This window comes from Papaver somniferum, unplaced genomic scaffold (genome assembly GCF_003573695.1).
Source record: "Papaver somniferum cultivar HN1 unplaced genomic scaffold, ASM357369v1 unplaced-scaffold_132, whole genome shotgun sequence".
Lineage (NCBI taxonomy): Eukaryota > Viridiplantae > Streptophyta > Magnoliopsida > Ranunculales > Papaveraceae > Papaver > Papaver somniferum.
The window spans coordinates 24,310,186-24,330,859 of record NW_020622381.1 but is presented as its reverse complement, the minus strand read 5'-3'; the positions used below and the strand labels follow the sequence as shown (position 1 = coordinate 24,330,859).

The 20,674-nt window shown below is 38.3% G+C and overlaps 3 protein-coding genes across 4 annotated transcripts; 2 read left to right on the top strand and 1 right to left on the bottom strand.

Moving 5' to 3' along the window:
* The first annotated feature begins 2,620 nt into the window (after positions 1–2,620).
* On the top strand, positions 2,621–5,356 carry LOC113333326 (E3 ubiquitin-protein ligase WAV3-like). The gene is made up of 2 exons (XM_026579835.1): positions 2,621–3,298; positions 3,411–5,356. Exons 1-2 carry the CDS (start codon positions 2,894–2,896, stop codon positions 5,259–5,261), a joined length of 2,256 nt encoding a protein of 751 aa, XP_026435620.1. The 5' UTR covers positions 2,621–2,893; the 3' UTR covers positions 5,262–5,356.
* Positions 5,357–6,665: 1,309 nt separating this feature from the next.
* Positions 6,666–7,294, top strand: LOC113333006 (major latex protein 146-like). The gene is made up of 2 exons (XM_026579492.1): positions 6,666–6,879; positions 7,001–7,294. Exons 1-2 carry the CDS (start codon positions 6,690–6,692, stop codon positions 7,267–7,269), a joined length of 459 nt encoding a protein of 152 aa, XP_026435277.1. The 5' UTR covers positions 6,666–6,689; the 3' UTR covers positions 7,270–7,294.
* Positions 7,295–7,957: 663 nt separating this feature from the next.
* Positions 7,958–12,258, bottom strand: LOC113333102 (protein RMD5 homolog). 2 transcript variants are annotated; one of them, XM_026579593.1, is made up of 3 exons: positions 12,139–12,258; positions 11,447–11,481; positions 7,958–9,400 (listed from the first exon to the last, which is right to left on the bottom strand). In XM_026579593.1, the coding sequence occupies exon 3, from the start codon at positions 9,364–9,366 to the stop codon at positions 8,209–8,211; it is 1,158 nt and encodes a 385-aa protein (XP_026435378.1). In that variant the 5' UTR covers positions 9,367–9,400; positions 11,447–11,481; positions 12,139–12,258; the 3' UTR covers positions 7,958–8,208. The 2 variants fall into 2 exon arrangements, with proteins under 2 accessions (XP_026435378.1, XP_026435379.1); XM_026579594.1 differs by having other exon boundaries at positions 12,039–12,246.
* Positions 12,259–20,674: the final 8,416 nt, after the last annotated feature.

Genomic DNA, 20,674 nt, shown 5'->3' with positions numbered 1-20,674 from the left:
AATTGTTGCATTTCGTTCATTTGTTCCCATTTCTTAGCCTTCAATTTTGTTATTGCGTTGTAGATGTTAGCCAAAGTAGAAGCATTTTGTGGGTTTCTTTCCTTTAAGTGAGCGAGGATATCAACGAGCTTCATACGAATTTGTGTCAGTGACTCTACGATCTTCTCTTCTTCTTCGGTAAGGCGTCCAGTATACGAATGTGATAGAAAACTCTCCGGTATAGGGTGGTTATGACTACCGCATACAACTTTCTCCAAAAACCACCTTTTTGCCGCGCTCCTTTTAAATTGAAGCTTGAAGGGGCATCGGGTCTTCTTAGTGAACGTAGTTTGCTTCCTCTTTGCCTTTGCTACTTGCACGGTACCCTTTTTTGCATGACTTCTATGTTGTTCACTACACTCGCAAACCATTTGAAAGGCACTTTCACTATTGGTACCATTACAAACTATGATACACATAATCAACTTGCCTCGTTTTCTAGCCCAATTCTTTGCATCATCTTTTTCCTCCCATGTCTCCTCGGTTAAATAGTGAGAGCTAGAATCTTGGGTGAGAAGTTGATTTTCTAAAGGTTGTTCATCCATTAGGGGAGGTACACTCACGATCTGGACAACAATACACCCACATTAGTCTAAACAAGAACAAAACGAAAATATATATAAAGTTACGGTTGGACACGACAAGGAAATACAAACCGTAACAGAGATACGGTTCGTAATTACAATCACTTACAAACCGTAACACAACTACGGTTGGTAGTGGTCCTCCCGTAACAAAACGTAAATAGGGTGAAATGAAAATGAAAACATACAGATCATTATACGATCGGTAAAAAACACAGATCACAAACCGTAACACAATTACGGCTGGTAGCTATTTACATATTACCAACCGTAAGAAGTGCAGTAAATACTGCCATGCACATGATGAGTTACGGTTGGTAACTACTGAAGAACGTAACCAACCGTACTGAAATTACGGTTCGACTCGAAAATTTTATACTAACCGTAACTGGTATTACGATTGAGTTTTTCCCCAAATTGAACCAGTTACGGTTGGTATTGGAAACTTTACGAACCGTAACATTCAATTACGGTTGATAACTAGCTAATTACCAACCGTAAGTTCTTCTGAATTTTTTCAAAATTTGATTTTTTTTACGTACTTTAGAGAATTTTAAGCAACAAAAAGCTAATGAGAACTAGTTCAGAAGTATACCTGGTCATTTTCAGTTGCTGGTTCTTCACTTTGTTGGCTAATTTCTTCAATTGGTTGAGATTGACCTTCACTATGGGTTAAAACATCTCTACCATCTAAGAAATACTCCATATCAGGATCTCCATCAAGGGGTATGTAGTATTTTTTTTCTCTATCGTATAGAGATTCACCCATCTCAAATTTGCCACTAGAATCACTCATTTTGGTTGAGGGAATCAAAATTTAGGGTTTCACAAATATCACATAAGTTTTCTTTTTCTTCTCCTCTAAATTTTTTTTATAACTCAAAAAATCTGATTTTAGAGTTATTATAAGTGAAAATTAATTAACAACACTAATCTTGATTATTAATAATAAGGGTTAATTGGTCATTTCCATATTTTTTGATAAGGGGCACTTGAATTACCACCTAATGACCCTTTTTGTCTTATTAGGTTTGCCGCCCCTCCAATGGAACCACCCACCCCTTTAATAGATATGTTTGCTTTTCTCGGTCCGTTAAGAATGATTCTAAACTCGGAAAGTCAAAATTCCTAACTTAAAAATGATCGTACTACACAATAAACAACTCAAAAGAAACGTTATTCTGTAATAAATAAATTAACATCTTGTTTGTTTGCAGCTGACTCGGCGTCTGGATCTGAGTCAATCTCTGAATCGGGCCGAGTCAGCAGTCAGACCGTTTGTTTTGCATTTTGAGTCAGATCTGACTCGACCTATGACTCAGACATAACCCCTGAGTCGGACCCATTTGAGTCAGGTAACAAAATACCCCTGATTCACGGAATCAAACCACTGACTCACATTTTTTGAGTCAGATGAGACTCAAAACAAACATATTGAGTCAGATCCAGATAAGTCAGGTGATTTCACTCAGATCCAGATGACTCATATGAGTCAGGAGTAAATAAACATAGTGTAAGTATCTAATCAATACATTAATAGCTACCAAGAAACATTTCTGTGTAATAATTGTGATTACAGATCCCAAAATTCATTTTCAGTTGGATGCTCCTCGGGAATCCCACACACAGATCATACTTTGAACTCACCAAATTTCCTCGATTGCTACACAAACACAATCCGACCGTCGTGATCAGATCACTACTGGATTTGAATTATATGATATAATACACGATGGATCAGTGAGCTAAAAATACACAAAACCAGTGGGACCGTTGATTGGACTGTAGAAGTATAAGGCGGGAATGGGAACTCTGATTAGTGTTGCAGGTCGGTGACCATAACGTGGTATGATGGAGTAATCTCACCGTTGACCCAAATAACGTGATTTGTTGTACTTCCACGTGTCGGTAACCAATGTAATAAGTACTGTTCCAGAGTTTCCACCAATATAAATGAAGGCTTTCTGTATAAGGGAGGATAGTAGTCTGTGAGTAGCTCATCATCTCAATACTCAATAGACTCGCAGAAAAACAAATATTTTTAAACACATTTTGGGTATTACTGAGCTTTCTTGTTCGGGGGAATCGATAGAGAACCAGTGAGAGAAAAGTAGAAACAAAACAACAGAACAGAAGAAAGTTTTATTATAAAGAACGAATCCCCAATTGTGTTCTTATCTTTCTTTGTAAAACCAGAGTCAAAGTATTACAGGGAGAGAAAAAGAGAAATAAACAGAGGAGAAGAAGAATAGGAAGAAGAAGAGTGAGAGATGGGTACGGGATGGAGAAGAGCATTTTGCACATCGTTACCAAGAGATGGTGAAGTGATAAGAAGAGAGAAACTAAACAAAAGAAGTCCTAGTACTAGTCCAAGTCCAAGAAGTAGTAGTAGAAAAATTGGAGGTCTTTTTACTTCCACTAGTACTACTAAAACTAAAATCAAAAGTCATAGTTTGCCTTCAACACCACGTTTACAATCTCAGCACCCAATCTCTGTTAGTCCTAGTTTGCGTTGCAGAATCACTCCTCCTATGCCTCCTCAAAATGAAAACACCCCTAAACTTCAATGTAAAACGAAATCCTCTAAATTGTTTCAAACTTCATTTTCAGCACCATCTTCACCAAAATCTCCATTGAAATTTTCAATCTTTAAATCTGGTTCTCGCTTATCAAAGGTAACAAAAACGAAAACCCATTTCTCTGTTTTTCTTCGTTTTCAGCAGCTTTAACCTTTTTGTTAACTGTTTACTAACTTTTCTGTTCTGATTTTTTTCTATGTTTTTGCAGAATACTTGTGGGATTTGTTCACAGAGTATGAAATCAGGTCAACGTACCGCAATTTTTACAGCAGAATGCTCACATTCTTTTCATTTCCATTGTATATCTTCTCATGTTAGAAATTCTCCCGTCAGTCTCGTTTGCCCTGTTTGTACTACTATCTGGAAAGAAGTACCGTTAATGGCACAAACCCTCAAACGCCAAATTGAACAAGAAATCATCACCAAACAATCTTCTTCCCCTAAAACAACAAATTCTGACCAATTGGAGATTAGGGTTTATGACGACGATGAACCATTATTATTATCTCCAACTGCCGGAGCTAAATTCAATTCAATACCAGAAACAGATGAAGAAGAAATTGAAGAGTTTCAAGGTTTTTTCGTAAATAACCCTGTTCTTCTACCTGTCACTCCCAAATCTCCAGAAGAAACGATATTCAACGGCGGAGATTCATCGAGACATGTTCAAGTTAGGTTACAACCAGAAGTAGCAGTGATCTCAGTAGGCCAAAACTACGAGAATTATGCTTTAACGGTCAAGATCAAAGCACCACCAGTAGCGCAGAATAGTAATCATGCGCCGTTCTCAGAACATGGGCGACGTGCGCCAATTGATTTAGTTACCGTTTTAGATTTAAGTGGTAATATGAACGGCTCAAAATTACAAATGCTTAAACGCGCCATGCGTTTAGTTATTTCTTCACTCGATTCATCTGATCGGCTTGCAATAGTCGGCTTCTCATCAACTACCAAACGGCTATTACCTTTGAGGAGAATGTCTCCTCAAGGTCAACGGTCAGCGCGCCGTATTATTGACCGGCTCATTTGTGGTCAAGGCACCATCGGTGTCGTTAACGATGGTTTGAGAAAAGCTGCTAAAGTTCTTGAAGATCGCAGGGAGAGAAATCCTGTTGCTAGTGTTATGCTTTTGTCAGACGGCCAGGACGAGGGTGTTTCATCGAATCGGTCAAATCAACAACGCTGTCTGTTGTCGTCATCCCAGACGCGTTTCGCTCACCTAGAGATTCCTGTGCATTCTTCAGGGTTTGGTGATAAAATTGGGTTCAGTCACGAGCCAGCTGAGGACGCATTTGCGAGATGTGTTGGTAGCCTATTGAGTGTGGTGACGCAAGATCTTAGACTGCAGTTAGGTTTCGCTCCTGGATCAGATATAGCTGATATTGCAGCAATTTATTCTTATAGTGGGCGGCCGGCATTACTTTCTGGTAACGGTTCAGGTCTTGTGCGGCTCGGGGATCTTTACGCCGAGGAGGAAAAAGAGTTACTGGTGGAGTTAAGAGTTCCAACTGGGTTAATTGAGCCACACCATTTGATGTCTGCCAGATTTTCATATAGAGATCCAGTGACTCAAGATGTGATATATGGTGATGAACAAATTCTTCAAGTACCAAGTGCACAAACTGTCAGATCATCAAATCCGAAGATCGAGCGGCTGAGAAATCTTTTTGTCACAACTCGGTCGATAGCTGAGAGTCGAAGACTTGTCGAATACAATGATCTATCGAGCGCGATTCATTTACTTTCCTCGGCTAGATTATTATTAACGCAATCCAGCTCGATATCAGCTGAAGAGTATATTCATTGCTTAGAAATTGATTTGGCTGACTTGCATCGGCGCAAACAATATCAACAGCAGATTCTATATCAGCAGCAACAGCAGCAAATACAACGGCAGAAGTCGCGCGAAAGGGAAATGGCATTTCTTGATGAGAATGGGGAGCCTCTTACGCCAACATCAGCTTGGCGAGCAGCAGAGAAACTTGCTAAAGTTGCGATTATGAAAAAATCCATGAATAGAGTGAGCGACTTACATGGTTTTGAGAATGCGAGATTCTAGAGAAGAAGAGTGAAAAGAAAATGTAATTTCTGTTCTTCTTTTAGTAAAAATTTGTAGGGTGTAAAGAAACGAAATGAAATGAATTTCAAGTGACAGAATGTCTAGTAGTGCTTTTCCTTTCTGATATGATTGTAACTTTCAATTTGCTACTATCATTTTAAAAATTTGTATGGTAACTTCCCTTTACACCGAAGAGAGAAGTAAAGATTTTAATTACCATGGTAGTCTCCATCTCAGAGCTTGGTCAATTGGGGTCTTGGATTTAGGAATGAAGTCGACATGGAAATGTGTCATTACAGGTATGCTGTTTTGGGTTCAAAATTCACATTCATCACAGTACGTACTTGGAACAGAATGATTCCATGGTCCTAGCTAAGACTTCAATAGGGTTATTGATGGAGGACCAATTATTGGAGAACACACAAAGGCATAGTTAGATTCCCAATCATGGAGGACCTTATTCAATAGGGTTATTCATGCGAAATGTGAATGAACTGAACACACGACGATCAGTTTGTTTATGACCTCAAGCTTCCCAAAAATGGAGCTTTCCACATTTAAATCTTCTATCCAGCTCAGGGTTCACTCCATTCTCAATGTTAAATTGGTCCCAACTTGCAGATCAAATGGTATGACCCATAAAATCATGGGGATAATTCACATTAAAAATCCATATATCCGGCTCTTCTCAGATACCCTACGAAACTTCTCAATTCCAGCTCCATCTTCATGTATGCCATTTTCCTCTCATGTGTGGTTCGCCTTGACTATGGGTCTGCTTTATTTCCACCACTCACGAATTAGTTACTTCTAGTCCCTTTACCCCTTCCCCAGCCTTAACTCGGTAATTCTGTTTTTGCATTGGAATTTGATATGGAAAGACTCAATTGACAACATGCCATCCTTTGGAATTGATACAAAGGGAAGAAAAAAACAAAGAACTGCCAAGGGTCCTTTCGCCTTGACTTGAAAAATAAGAAGTTTCGATGGTGGATTTGGGAATAAAGTGTACAACGGTGGCTTAAGAAATTTATGCTTGCATGGACGACTGCTTCTCTGGTTTTTGTCTTCCATGCTCTTCCAGTTACATGCTTGCATTTACTTTTAAATAGAGTATCGAGTACAAATGCTAGCATGTAGTATTTGTTAATCGATATTATCATCTAATAGTGCTTCTTTCATATAGAATCGCATTTTTCACAAAGTAGCCGCCGTTAAAGCTGGGGTTTTAAGAGGAGAGAAAAGAAAAATCGTCTTGGCTTGAGTCAATGATGACGGTCACATAATAACTAATTACAAAGTAATCGTGGAAATCATATTCCTATCAATTTATGTACCTCTATATAAACAGAAACCGTTTCTTCAATCCATATAACCACTCAGTGACTCAACAAATAAGCTAGACAACAATAGTAGCATTTGTTTGGCATGGCTCAAATTCGGAAGTTGGAGCTTGAGGTAGCTGAAGTCAAGTGCTCTGCCACCAAGTTTTATGGGTTCTATAAGAACAACATTACCCAACTAGTGAAATGTTTTCCTGAAATTTACAAGAGCGTTCAAGTTACTGAAGGAGATGGAGCTAGTGTTGGCAGCGCCAGGCTCTGGAAATATGGACTCGGTACGCATATGTTATGAATTCAATTAATTCTGTGTTAGCTACTAGATTTTTTGTTATCAGTGTCGTTGTCTTAAGATTATCATCATTTGTAGAACTCTAAATCCTACCTACTGATTGATAGATGGACTACGCCACACACTCAAGGAGAGGACAGTGGCTGTTAACGACGAAAGCAAGTCAATCACCTGGAACTTTTACGGAGGAGAACTGATGAATTATTATAAAAGTTTTGGATTCAAATTGGTCTCTGTTACCCCAAAGGGTGAGGGACGCTGCTCCGTGAAATGGGCTGTGGAATTTGAGAAGGCCAATGAAGATGTCCCTTCTCCAACTGCTTATATAAACTTGTTGGATAAGATTACCCAAGGGTTGCCTTCGCAACTACTCTGATTCTGATGCTAAACATGAAAATCTACATATATATAGTCGTATCAGACTAAAAGCTGTGTCGACCTACTCTCTAATGAAATAGCCGATTCACTGAGATGGATTGATGCCTGAATTTTGAGTTTTTTTTTTGTCTGTCGTTGATACGAACCCTCTATCGGCAAACTTTTCTTCAACAAAAACATAAAACCATGATAGGAGATGATGCTAAATGTGCTCATGGGCCACTACTAAACATTGCAAGTTGAGGAGTGTCATTGAGAAACAGTGTCTTTGGGCAGGAGGGAGAGTCGGGGAGAATGGGGACAGGAGATCCGAAGCCAAATTCAGCACAGTACTTGCTTACACCTCGACTCTCGCTATGACTTTTGAGACAACTAAACATAATAACTACATATATCCCATAAAATCAGCAGTTGATTTAAAGACTCAGAGGACATATAACATGCCCACAACGCAACCCCATAACTTTCTAACATACTGCCAATGTGCACAAACACCTCAAATTGCGTAGTGTACATCCCAATTGATAACAGGAATTGCAGCACACAGAGAACCAATTGATGTTGCACATCCCAGACCTGAGAATTTCCAAGTTTTCCTTCCTGATATGTTAGTTTGACAAGATCACATAAAAACTAGTTTTGAACGGTAAAAGGTAGCAGAAGAATAAAGGAAACTGAGATGGCTCTTCTGTAGTAGAAGACTTGAAGCATGAATCTAAAAAGAATTTCTATTTACATCAAGGTTATCGTTCATCCACTCCTCCCATACAAACCCCAACTAAGTACAACGACATTGCCACCGAGTAACAAAGCTATCTACCACTTGATTTCAGTTCATCAAGACAGAAAGAAGAGAGAGAGAGACACAAAGATAGAGGAGAAAGTACCTGTTTTCACATGAAGACCATATAAATATTAGACAAGATTGTGTTCTTCATCAGAAATGAAGCTGCCTACACTGCGCAACTGTCGCCTCAAGCGGGCAATATGGGCATTTAAATGTGCGTGTGCTGCTTTTTGAGAGCTTCACGATGGACTGCTTGCATAAAACGTGACCACATGGCATCAACATTGGTGGGTTCTCATCACTCCCTTGATCTCTTGATACAGGGCAAACAAATATTGAATGAAATTGAAACTCCTTCCCTAAATCCACAGGCACTGGCAACTGCTTCATGGCTTGCCAATCTTGCTTCTTTGCAGCCATCACACTTGCTAGCTTCAATAAAGTAGGCAACCCTTGAACCCCAGCTGATATCGCCACACTCAATGGGCTCTCCCTTGACTGCCCTACAAGACTGCAGAACTGCTCCGTCACTTCCTCGGATAATTTCTCCCAGTGGATTGGAGAAAGGAGCTCAGAATACGGGGAACTATCAAGTCGGCCAGCCCATAATATTGAAGCCATTAACTTCTGAATCTCAGCAAAGTGTAGAGGTGCAAATGGAGAAAAGTAAGTCCTTGCATATGTGAGTGCGTCATTTCTGTTTCCGGTTTTCAGTATCTCCACAAACTGCAATCTGTGAAGTTTCAACTCAAGGCTCGAGCCATTCTGAATAAGAATGGCATGGTTGGAGGAAGCCCAATGCAATGCTGGCTGCAGATTTCTGGAACTCATTGCCTCTAGTATTTTGTACATCTCCAAGAAAGGGGACTTCAGATTAGCTATTTCTGGTTCCTTAGCCTCATATATAAAGCAATCACCAAGGTCAAAATGCCCCAGTCGATAGAAGTGGCAAGCAATGATTTGATTCACTGTGTGTATATCAAAATCAACGGTCCTGTAAGCCTTGGATATGTCCGTATTGAAAGACTTATCGAGGAGTTTCACGTACTTGCTTAATGCTACATTTAGCTCTTTCTGTGAACCTTCAAGTTGATTAAGAGGTCCTATCTCATTCAGCTTGTTGTTTAGTTCTGCGAGGATAGCTTTCTGATCAGTAGGAAGAGAATGGTCCTGAAATGAGTTCATTTTTACTAGTGTTTGTTCGATTTCATGCGCAATCTGATCAATAGCTTCTTGGGTTTTAGAAAATGAAACCCTTTGCTTCTTGGCAACACGGTCAAATGCATCCTTGATGGTACTTAGTTCCATTCCTCTAGTTACCGACTGGAAATCAATTCTCAACCTGTACAAAAAATAAGAGATCAAAACGACAGCTCCTGGGAAAAGTGACGAGGAATATCATGGGCCATGCTGTGTTGGAGACAAATTAAGAGGGAGACTGAAATAAGAACATAGTGAAGTAGTTCGAATAAAACTAAATACTCACTTATACTAAAAGACCCAAAGCACAATAGGCAATAAACAATATAAAGTAACCAATTGTAGAACTGTAACAGATGTATATATACATATGAAGAAGTTTTTTTATCACTGGAATCATCCGGTAGTAACTCATCTAACTATTGGTATGAATGATCAAGAATGACTGAGTTAGGCAGTAAGTTTCTAATTGAGAATCAAGAAGTAACTTTTAACAGAATTTCAATTTTTTACTTCCAAAACTACTAAACCGGATGACCAAAGAGATCAGTACTTTATAACCCAATCAAGCGCTAAATACCTACGCCCTCATAGATTCTAGGAGATCTGCAAATAAGGAACTGAGATATCTTTTGGAAGAAAAGCATGGCAATGTCAAAAGGAAAAATTATCAAGGATGTTGGGAGTTGAGACGGAGTCAACAAGGGTCCTCATGGTAGTCAAAAAATTTCAGTGGTACTGTAGTTTGTTAGCAATAATTCACATTCTCATTAACACCTTTATGAAGATTGATATATACGATGATGATGATGTGTGTCATCCATGTACACCATGCGTACATTGTGGTTAGTCTAGTTTAAAGAAATAAAGATAATAAATGGACAAAGTAGCTCGGAATAGGATGCATAAGATCAGAATAATTGCAGCGAACTGAATAATATAGCAAAGAACTCAAAAAACGAGTAGATAAATTCAATCTGTGGCTACTCTTTCTGAGCATGTGTTAGAAACTATAACCAATTCCACGACGAATCGCGAAAATGTGGTGAAATACTTTTTTCACAAAACGAATCAAAATGTTCAGAAGATGGTCAAACAGCTACGGTAGAAGATCAGAAAGTTAAGGCATACGTTCTCTTGATCTACTCCATTAGACCTTAATTAGGTAGTGGAATTCTTCCTTGTAAATCATTGCCACAAAAAGAAATCGGAGGTCTCCTAAGTTCATAATGCAATTAAATCATGAAGGAAATAAGCAACCTGACTTATAGACTTCCAAAAAGTATATCTGTATTTAGGTCACTATATGAACTGGCTTATCCATAAAGAAACTAGAAAAAGGCTGAAGGACCAAACTTGAGAACTACAGTTAGGACATTTGTAATTTTCCTTACCATTAGAGGACATACGCCACATATATGCAAAATCAATTTCATACATGCAAGCTTAAATTGAATTTCTTCTAAAGTGTGAGAGGGGGTAGCAGGAAAGAGGACCCGTTCAAACTAGTCGAGGCATTTTAACAAAACAAAAACATAAAAAGACCTTCAAAACTGATTTGAGTTTCAAATGGTGGGCCTTCAGCCTGAAGAAAAGATATGCATGCCTTGAAACTAAATGAGACTTGAAAATGATCCATTTGGCTAAACGATTTTAAGTTGACAGACTAACACACCCTTATGAGGGAATAGAAAATAACATAGAAAATCAGATGACATGGACTGTTTTAAACGGCATAACTTTTTGACCATAAAGGTCAACACATAGTAATTAGTAAGTTGGTTAACGTTTGTTTCCTCGAACATCAAATGGATGTCAATTAGATAAGAGTTAATAGCAAAAGCATCTCAGTCAGGATGATCCAGTGGCCACAAGTAGGAGTATAGAGAGTATATAATTCATACAATTCAGAAGAAATTCAAAATCAGTGTAAGAACAGAAAAAAGAAGAAAGAAAAAGGTCACAAACAGTAAAGATACCATAATCAAGGTCACAAACAGTAAAGATACCATAATCAAATATTTAGGAACTGCTTAATCTTGCATATGCAACTCAATTCTCTACCAAACCAGTTAATCTATTAAACATTAAAATATTGATGGATTACTAAGTCAATGATGAGCAAAACATATAACACACCAAATTATTAACATCACCATAAACTGAAAAACCATAACAAATCAATTACCTTTCTGATACTTCTTCTTCAGACAAAAACTTTTCCTGAAACAAACAAACAAGAGCAATAAGAACCCAGACTGGTATCTGTCTATTTTTATATAACTGACCAAATTTTCCTCGGAATCAATTGAACAATATATAACTGACCAAATTTTCCTCGGAATCAATTGAACAAAAGATTGTAAGAAAAAGAAACTGACATAGCATACATATGTACAAGGTAACAACTAAAATTACAAATTAAACACAGAGTCGCTAACTCATAAGTTTCCTTAATTTCCAATTAAATCCCACCAGAGACACCAACTAGTAACATGCCTAAATCAAACTTCATATTTATAATGTCCCAATAAGTGATTATCATGCAAATAATTTAAGCCCTAATTGTCAAAATTCCAATTCGATAACTCAAATCCATTCGAGTAACTAAAAGATCTTATCTTTACAGAACACAAACTTCAAACTTCAAACGAATTCAGCTAATAAGTTAAATAATCACCAATCATAATTCATCAGATTGCTTGGAAACCTAATAACCAAGTAGTTACAAATATCAAACTATTTATTAGCAGAAAAATAATTGGACAAAAAGTACTTACGAATCAATCGAAGAAGATGTACAAATCAGATCGAAATTGAGAATAACATCAAGTTCGATAATAACATAGAAAGTTCGGATTTTTATAAAAGAAGTGTTACCTATGGAGATAGAGAGAAGAGAGGGGGATCTTTCGAAGAACACCGTAGAGAAGAGACGAGAAGCGAGAGGAAGGGATCTGATTGAGAAACCTTTGTGGGCCTCCTCGTTTTTTTCTTTTTTGCATGGTCTATGGATTAGATCAATCATCTAGAAACCTGTTTTGAGGGGTACTGAAATTTTTTGAGGCATACTAAATAATGCCAAAATAAGGTCACCAAATAAAAAAAACATCACCCCTTGTGTATCCTTTTTGATAATGGCGTAAATACCCTTACATAATTGGTGTTAATGATTATGATTAGATTTGATTAGCTAGGAATTTTAAGGATTGATTAAAAATTATATTATTAGTGGTGAATTAGTAGATAAATCAAATTTATGTGAGAGAGTTGGGATTCTTGAGAGGAAGAAGAAGAAGTGAAAAAAAACTTGGGTTTTGAATTTTGAGATTTTAATGATTAGAAGTGACCAAAATGTGTGATTCAAATCATAGGTAGACTTCTATGCGAGGTTTAATTTCTTTTTATAAGTTAAATCTGTCAAAAAATTTAATTTTTAAAACCCAGATCTACTAACCAGATGAACAGTTCGGCTGAAAAGTTATCAGCCGAACCTAAGTATATTTTTAAAAAACTGAGGTTCGGCTGGAAAGTTATCAGCCGAACCTAGGTATATTTTCAAAAAACTGAGGTTCGGCTGAAAAGTTATCAGCCGAACTTCACTCTGTAACTGCGAATTTTGGTTCGGCTGATTCGAACAAAATCTAGCAAAGTCGCATTAGCCGAACATAGTGTTTCTCTAAATCATACACTAGGTTCGGCTCAAAATTGATACTCCAAGATCAGCCGAACTGATCTTCTGAAAACCCTAATTTCATCTTTGAAATCATATTCTATCGATCAAACAAAATAAAATCAATCAAAAACAAGATGGGTTTGTTACACATACATTCTAAAATACATATAAGAGCAATTGAGATTTGGATTTCACACTCCAACATCGCTCACTTCGATTCGTGTTTGCTTTGCTTGATCAATCTCTTGATTGAATTTGAGTTCAAGATGTTTGAGTTTAAAGTTTTTTTTTTATTTTTGATTTTAGGTTTTTGATGATAAGGGCACTCTAATAATTTAAATTGTTTAAGGATATATAGGTAATTGCACTACCTTTAGACACCCCTTATAAACCCACCCTAAATAGTATAATGAATGAGTATGCTTCAAAAAAATGAGTATGCCTCAAAACAGGTTTCATCATCTAAGATCGTAGGATAAGTCATGATTGCTAAACAAACCCATTATAGGGGCTGTTGAATCCATAGGAGGGACTTCACCCATGAAAGTAATGCCTATCAAATTGGGTAGGAGGTGTCTTAATGTTACTCTCCCCGTTTCTAAATAATAGGTTTGTTTGTGTGTAAATTTGCACACAAACCAACCTATTTTTTAGAAGCAGGGGGAGTATGTTAAAGGTTTAAATTACCCTTCCATCTTTATTAGGACTAAAGTATCCTCACTTCATCTATTAAAATACTAAATTGCCCTCAAATATATTTAACCCTAATCAATAGGAAAAAAAAATTTGAACCAACCATCCCACAAACATGCCCTTACCAATCCAAAAAAAGAAGTTTCTATCTCCTGGTCAAGATGGTCTCTGCGTTGACTAAAGTTAAGAATAACACAAACTCTGCATATCTCCAAAATATTCTAAGTTCTTAGGTTTTTGGGAAGAAGAACTAGCAAATCTGTTTCATCACGATCATGCGATAGTTTAAACTCAAATTCACAAGAAAAATACTCTGGTGGGAATTTCTGAGCTTTTGGATTCTTCTTGTTTTTTATCGAATCAACTATCGATTATCAAACACCAATAAAGAACCTTCATCTCCACTATCTCTCCCCTTAAATAAATATACAACAACATCTATCATCCCAACCAATGAACCTCCACCCACCTCCTACAGGGACCAGTGCATGGCCTCCTTCACCGGCAGAAACTCAATCGTCACCACCACCACGCGCATCTGCTCAGCCTGCACACAGATCACATATACCTAAAATCCATCAAGTCCCGAGAAATCTCGCTCAGCCCAAAGCTCTTTCTTTCTCAAACCCTTCTATGCCCTGCTCAACCCCAAAACAAACAACATCAAACCTGTCTTCTTCACCCTCTGCTTATTCCTCAACTCACCCATCTCAACCTCCAAAAAGCAAAGATAAAGCAAACTCTCACACTTTTTAGCAAAAAGAAGAAGACGAGATTCCACAACATAATCAAAACAAAAATGGTGTAACTGCAGAAAGGAAAAGCCAAGATAAAGATACCCAATCATTCACATAAGGTACCATACCTTTTAACAACCACACCCCAAGCCAAAAAAAGGAAACTTCATTTTTTCATCTCACAGAAAGAATGAAGGCACTCATGCAAGAGCACGACGATAGATGTTTGGCAGTCACGGTGCTAACAGGTCACACCTCCTTCTCTGGCCTCAAACAAGCGGTAACCAAACATTGGCACCCCCTCAAAATCAAAAAGTTCGAGACCTGGCCAAACACTGCTAACAAAATCATTCATTGCACAATGGAACGTGTAAGTGACAAAGAAACTATCCTAGTCAACAAAACTTGGATCATGTCTAACCAAGTAGTTCTGATAGAGGGTTGGAGCAAATATCTTCAAAACCGACTTGCATGTTTCATGACTGCAATCTTCTTGGTACAAATGTTGGGCCTACGTATATACCTGGAGGATGAAATTTCAATGAAAGAGCTACTAAGCGACACCTGCAGAGTTCTAGAGGTGGACCTCGACTACAAACCGTTAAGAGCAAAGGTAGTTATGATGTTAATTGAACCTTTCATGCCTGGTATTATACTTAATAATACTGGAAAAATTGGGTGCAATTTGCATACAAACACCTCCCAACATTGTGCTATAGGTGTGTCCACATTGGACATATTGCAGATGAATGTCTAGTATTCATCAACGAACATCATGCCTTTCAAGACCTTAACCACCCACTCTTTCGATATCACAAACTCAATAGCAGAATGATGGCAGCAAGACCCAAACCAAGATATTCATATTTCACCTCCTCATCATCAAACCATCTCACTGGAGAATCATCATCAACATCATCATCAACCCCAACACCCACTACTCCAGAAATAGTCCCCATGGCCAACCAACTGGCGGCCCTGCAACAACAACCACCTCCACCAACAACAACCTCCCCCTCAACCACCCCATTGAAAAAGACGGCAACCAAAACGATCCCGACTCGGTTAACTCCTCAATGATTCAACAAGGTTTTAATTGGACCCCACTCCCTCAATCACCGCTTTCTGCCAAAGATAGTTCTGACAACAGCCCACCAGAATCAGGTCAGGGGAAGGGTGCAAATTCGTATATTTCCAGACGAAAGAATTATGACCCTCTGGCAAACCTGCAAAAAGCAACGGATCATAGTAGATTTGGTTTCAGATCCTGGTTCAAAATCATTGGTCTCGGGTCGAGGGCCAGATCAGAACTAGGTTCAGGATCAGGGTCGAGCTCAGGAGCAGATAATGCTCTCAATCCTCTAATGGGTGGACCAATCCACTTTGGAATACCCATACCCGCATCCATCAGCCCATCAGACAGGCAGAAAAATTTGGATAAAGGCAAGAGCCAAGGCCCGCCACAACAACAACATTACAGACATTTTAAAGAAAGTTTGGATCAGGCCCACTATCAAACATCACCATCAGGCACTGCAACACAGACCAACCAGCTGTATAACTTCTTCAACCCACTACAAACACTGGATAATGCCCTCGACATCCCGCGCACAATTGTCAGTCTGGTGATCACAAAAGTGAATGGAGTGCCGCACGTCGAGGTCACACATAATCAAGTGGACACACCAGAACCAGCTTTTGAGGAACAACCCACACCAAGGATACAAACGTATAAAAGGAGAAGATCCCATCAACGGAAGAGCACACCAAAGCACCTCAACCTTCCCCCAACTCCAGATTTTGCAGCACCACCACCTACACCAAAGGCTAGGAAATTTATATCACTCTCTGTTAGAGCACTGCTCGGTCAAACTCGCAAGCGTTGCTATCTCAAGCTTGTTTGTCAAGTTTAGTTTCCAAAACTATAAGTCTTAATTTCTAGTCTACTTATAGCCAAGTCTCGGATTAGGATAGAAAGTGTACTTGAGCATTAGACTTCACGGCGTTCATCGATTGAAGATGAATAACTACTGAGGGGAGCTTGTGGAACTTCATCAACAAAAGGTATGTGGAGACTCGAACTCATCTATCACTCAAAAGTCTATCTACTCAATCTCCTATTTGAGACAAAAGTCATATAGATATATAGACTTCAATTTTACACATTTGATATTTCGAGTTGAGTTTAACTCGCTTACATATTTCTCGAAATATGTGTTGGTAAGCTTTCGCTTTAACCAAGTTCATCTTATATTTTTGACGAAATTCAAAAGATGATCATACGAAAATTGCCTGGTAACATCTTACATGTTTTGTGTGAGACAGTCATTTGATGTAGACTCGGAATGTTTCGTATTGATCATTTGATCACTTGAAAATTGCTTTGAAGCTAATAGTTTGTGTGAGACGGCTATTCCCGTCTTCCAAGAATGTTTCAACGGTTGAAATGAGAGTTTAGAAGAATTGGATTTAAGCATAGTATGCATACTTGCATATATGTAATCCATGTCCGGGAACTATGGTATGCATACCCGTATGCGTACCTGTTGGTTTTGAGAAGTCCGGGAACCTGGTATGCGTACCGGTACGCGTACTGGCGTAAGGTTCAGGTTCGGAAATGTCTGCTGAGTTTGGTGGTATGCGTACCAGTTCGCGTACTGGCAAAACCCAAACTTAGTTCGGACATTTAGGTACGCGTACCCGTATGCATACCTAAGTGGATAATGTTCTAAAATCGATTTGATCATGAACTAATATATTTATATTAATAAGGAATGCAATCTTTTGCAAACCGTGGTTATAATGTTCATGAATTGATTCGAGTGAATCAAAATCGATCTTGCTTCAATTGTGTCTTGTATACTTCTATAAGAATATAAACAATTGAACAACTCTAGAACTAGTTTCATTTGAGTCATTTGAACTAGTTATGGTTAAGATGAATAAGGTTGATATGAAAGTGTTCATATGGCTAACTTCGCTTAACTATTGTTTAGCCAACAAGGTGTACACGTTTAGGTACAGTTACTCATATCTAAATGAAGTAACTTTTCATTTGTGTGTAACAAGCTAAGTTCAATCTAACGGTTGAAATATATTAGCTTGAGTCTAATCAGGTTTTCATATAACGGTGAATATTGAATGCTTTGTTACCAAGGTATCATTGATTGCAAACCCTGATTTGAAGACTATATAAAGGAGAACTCTACCAACTGGGAAACCTAATCCCCACACCTCCTGTATGATACTAGTTGCGACTAGATTCGATTTTCCTTTAACCTTAAGTTTTTCACAAAACCCTGTAGGTTAACGACTTAAAGACTTTATTAGGATTGTGAAGCCAGACCCAACTATTTTCTCTGTAGTTGCGCGATCTGATCTTGTTGTTTCTATCGTGTTGAGTACTATCTTCTGGTAGGACTTGAAAGAGTACCTACGACTATGTCTAACTGCAAGTGCACAGTGTCACAATGTAACACAGGGCAAGCACAGGTCGATCCACAGGGACAAGGTGGGTGTAAAGCTGAAACTATGGTTAAACTGATTCTAAACAAGAAAGAGTAACCAAAATGGGGGTTGTTTTGATGTGTCGATACGACAAGGTGTTGGTGAGGATTACAACAGAAAATAAATAAATGTAAAAGATGCAAATAACACAGGGAGTAAACACTGAGAATGAAGGTACTAGGATTGTCGAATCCACCATTAACTCATACTATGTATTCAACTGATTATGATACTCTTGTCCTTTTAACAGATAAGGTAGAGGTGTCAAGTCTATTACTTACCTAAGGTGTTTCACCAATGGATGATTCAATCACAACTAAAATATCAATCCGGAGCACTAACCGTCTAATTAAGCACAACTAGTCAAGGGATTAGCATGAGCTGCAGCATAATCAACACTGTTTTATCCTGACTACAATGGATACATGGCATACACTGTGAAAGCAAAGCATTGACGTACTAAGATTGAAACTATCCTAACAGTTTAAGCATTCAAGAGCAACACAATTAGTATGAATAACACAACAGAAAGCTAAGGTTTCATCTAAACCCTAGTTATTGAATTATAACATAATAACACTACTGAAAACAAACATAAATTACTACAGCTTGGTGCACCGGCTAATCCGGGCATACCCCCCCACACACAATACCATGTTCTATTTATACCCAAAATTAGGGTTCTTAACAATTTCCCCCAAAATTCCCAATTTAGGGTTTACATTGAAAATTAAAATTAAAGCTCACCCGTCTCTGCTTTTGTTGTCTCCTCCTCGACCCATGTCTTGTCTTCCGTCTCTGCTACTCCTCCTTCTCCAATTGTCTCTTACATCGCCTCTGCTACAAACCCTAGTTCTCTCTTTCTTGGTTGTAGCGTCTTTGCGAGAAGCTAAAACTAAGCTAGAGAGAGTCTAGGGTTTAGGGTTAGTCTGCTGTGGTGTCGGGTGAAGGTAGTGATGGTGAAGCTCGAGAAGAAGGGGAAGAATGGTGTTGCAGGTCTGTTGGTCGGGGAAGAAGGAGAAATTTGGGAAGAAGAGGAAAAGTCGATGGTTTTGGGAGAAGATATTTGGTGCTAGGGTGTTGAGCGGGTGTATCAAAATTTGATGATCGGTGATGAAAAGCATAGGATGAAAAGGTGATGGAGTGATCCAACGGCGCGATGGAATGGATGTGGAGCGACCGTTGGATGATGAGATACATCAAAATTGACGGCGAAGATCGGGGTTAGGTGCTATGATGTTAGGCAGGGACTTCAGAGTTCGATGTACTCTGATGAAGCGACCGTTGGATGATGGAATGGATCCAATCTGACGGCTAAAGAGAGAAGCGGGTTTGGGCAAGGGTTTTGGGCCTTGGGTATGCCAAGCCCATATCTTCTTTAAGGAAAATTCTTCCTATTCAAGCCCACTTCTAGTTGATCCGGCTCTTGCAAACATCATTCTTCGCTGCCTTTCTGCGGGAGTCTTTGTCGTTTCTTTGCTCTTTTCGCTCCGTGAGTTAACCAGGCTTTATTTAGTACCTAAAAATGCAAAATTAATTGAGAAAAGTATTTATTCTTGAAAACAACGAAAACACAGAATATGGGATAAAATGGAGCGTTAGTGCACAAATGATGTGTTAAATGCCAATAAAAATGTGCAAATATATACAATATTTGGCACTCATCAAATACCCCCAAACCTGAATTTTACTTGTCCTCAAGTAAAACAAAACTAAGGAAATCCTACCTATACCACTGTCGCTGGTCTCTCGATTGCATTTAGCGAATGCAATAAGCCTTTTAAACCACTAAGTGTCCCTAGTGGACGAGTTGAAGTCTCGTGAAGGTTTGCTTAGAACGTACCTACAAAGTTCTAGGACAAAATATAAGCTCAGATTCCATGAAATGTGACATGTGCAAGACAGTAGAAGCTCACAGCAAAATGGAGATGTCAATCTAGCTATCAAAGGCACAATCGTAGCACTGATAACAAATAAAGACATGTGATAAGAGTGTAAAGTGTATCTACACATGTGTAAAGAAAGATCGGATGTTATGACTACTAATCACCAAGAGATAGTTTCTCAGGCTAAGAACCGAGGTCGAAATCTAGCTAGCTGTCCGGACTTTACGAGAATTGTGAATGAGTTGGAGGTATTTCACAATTACTCGCGTTGTACATCAATGGCATACACCCTTCCTTGCTTATAACACAAAAACACAAAAGCTGACTCTTTACATTACTCTTATTTACATTGACTACTCTCTTTTATTTTTGGAACAAGAGAGGATGGAATTGATAAATACTTGACTTTTTTTTTTTTTTTTCAAAAAAATATTTACAACATGGTAACTCTTTTGATACATAGACAAAAAGAAACAAAAAATTACATGACTCTTAGCAAGAGATAGCCCTTTTTGATGCACCCATTTAAATTCGATGGTTGTTTTTCTTAATGTAACCTCCACCTTCTATCCCAACCAACCAAAGAACAAGATAGTCAAGTTTCGTTCAGTATTCTAAAGTGATTGGCAATCGTGACTTCCGATAGAACACCTCAAGGATGAGGCTATACATGTATTGGTAGATCGTGCGCGTGCAAGTTTCTTATCACTATGTGAATTGTGCTAGAATGGGTGCCTAAATATCTAGACTAAGAATCCTAAAAATTACATATTTGCACAAGAGTCAACATTTCAAGGTAAATGAGCTCCATTTTTATGTTTTTTTTTCGAATTTTTAATTTTTAATTTTGATTTTTTCATTTTATTTATTTTTTTGATATTTTTCTGAATATATACATCGTTTTTTTTTTTTTTTTT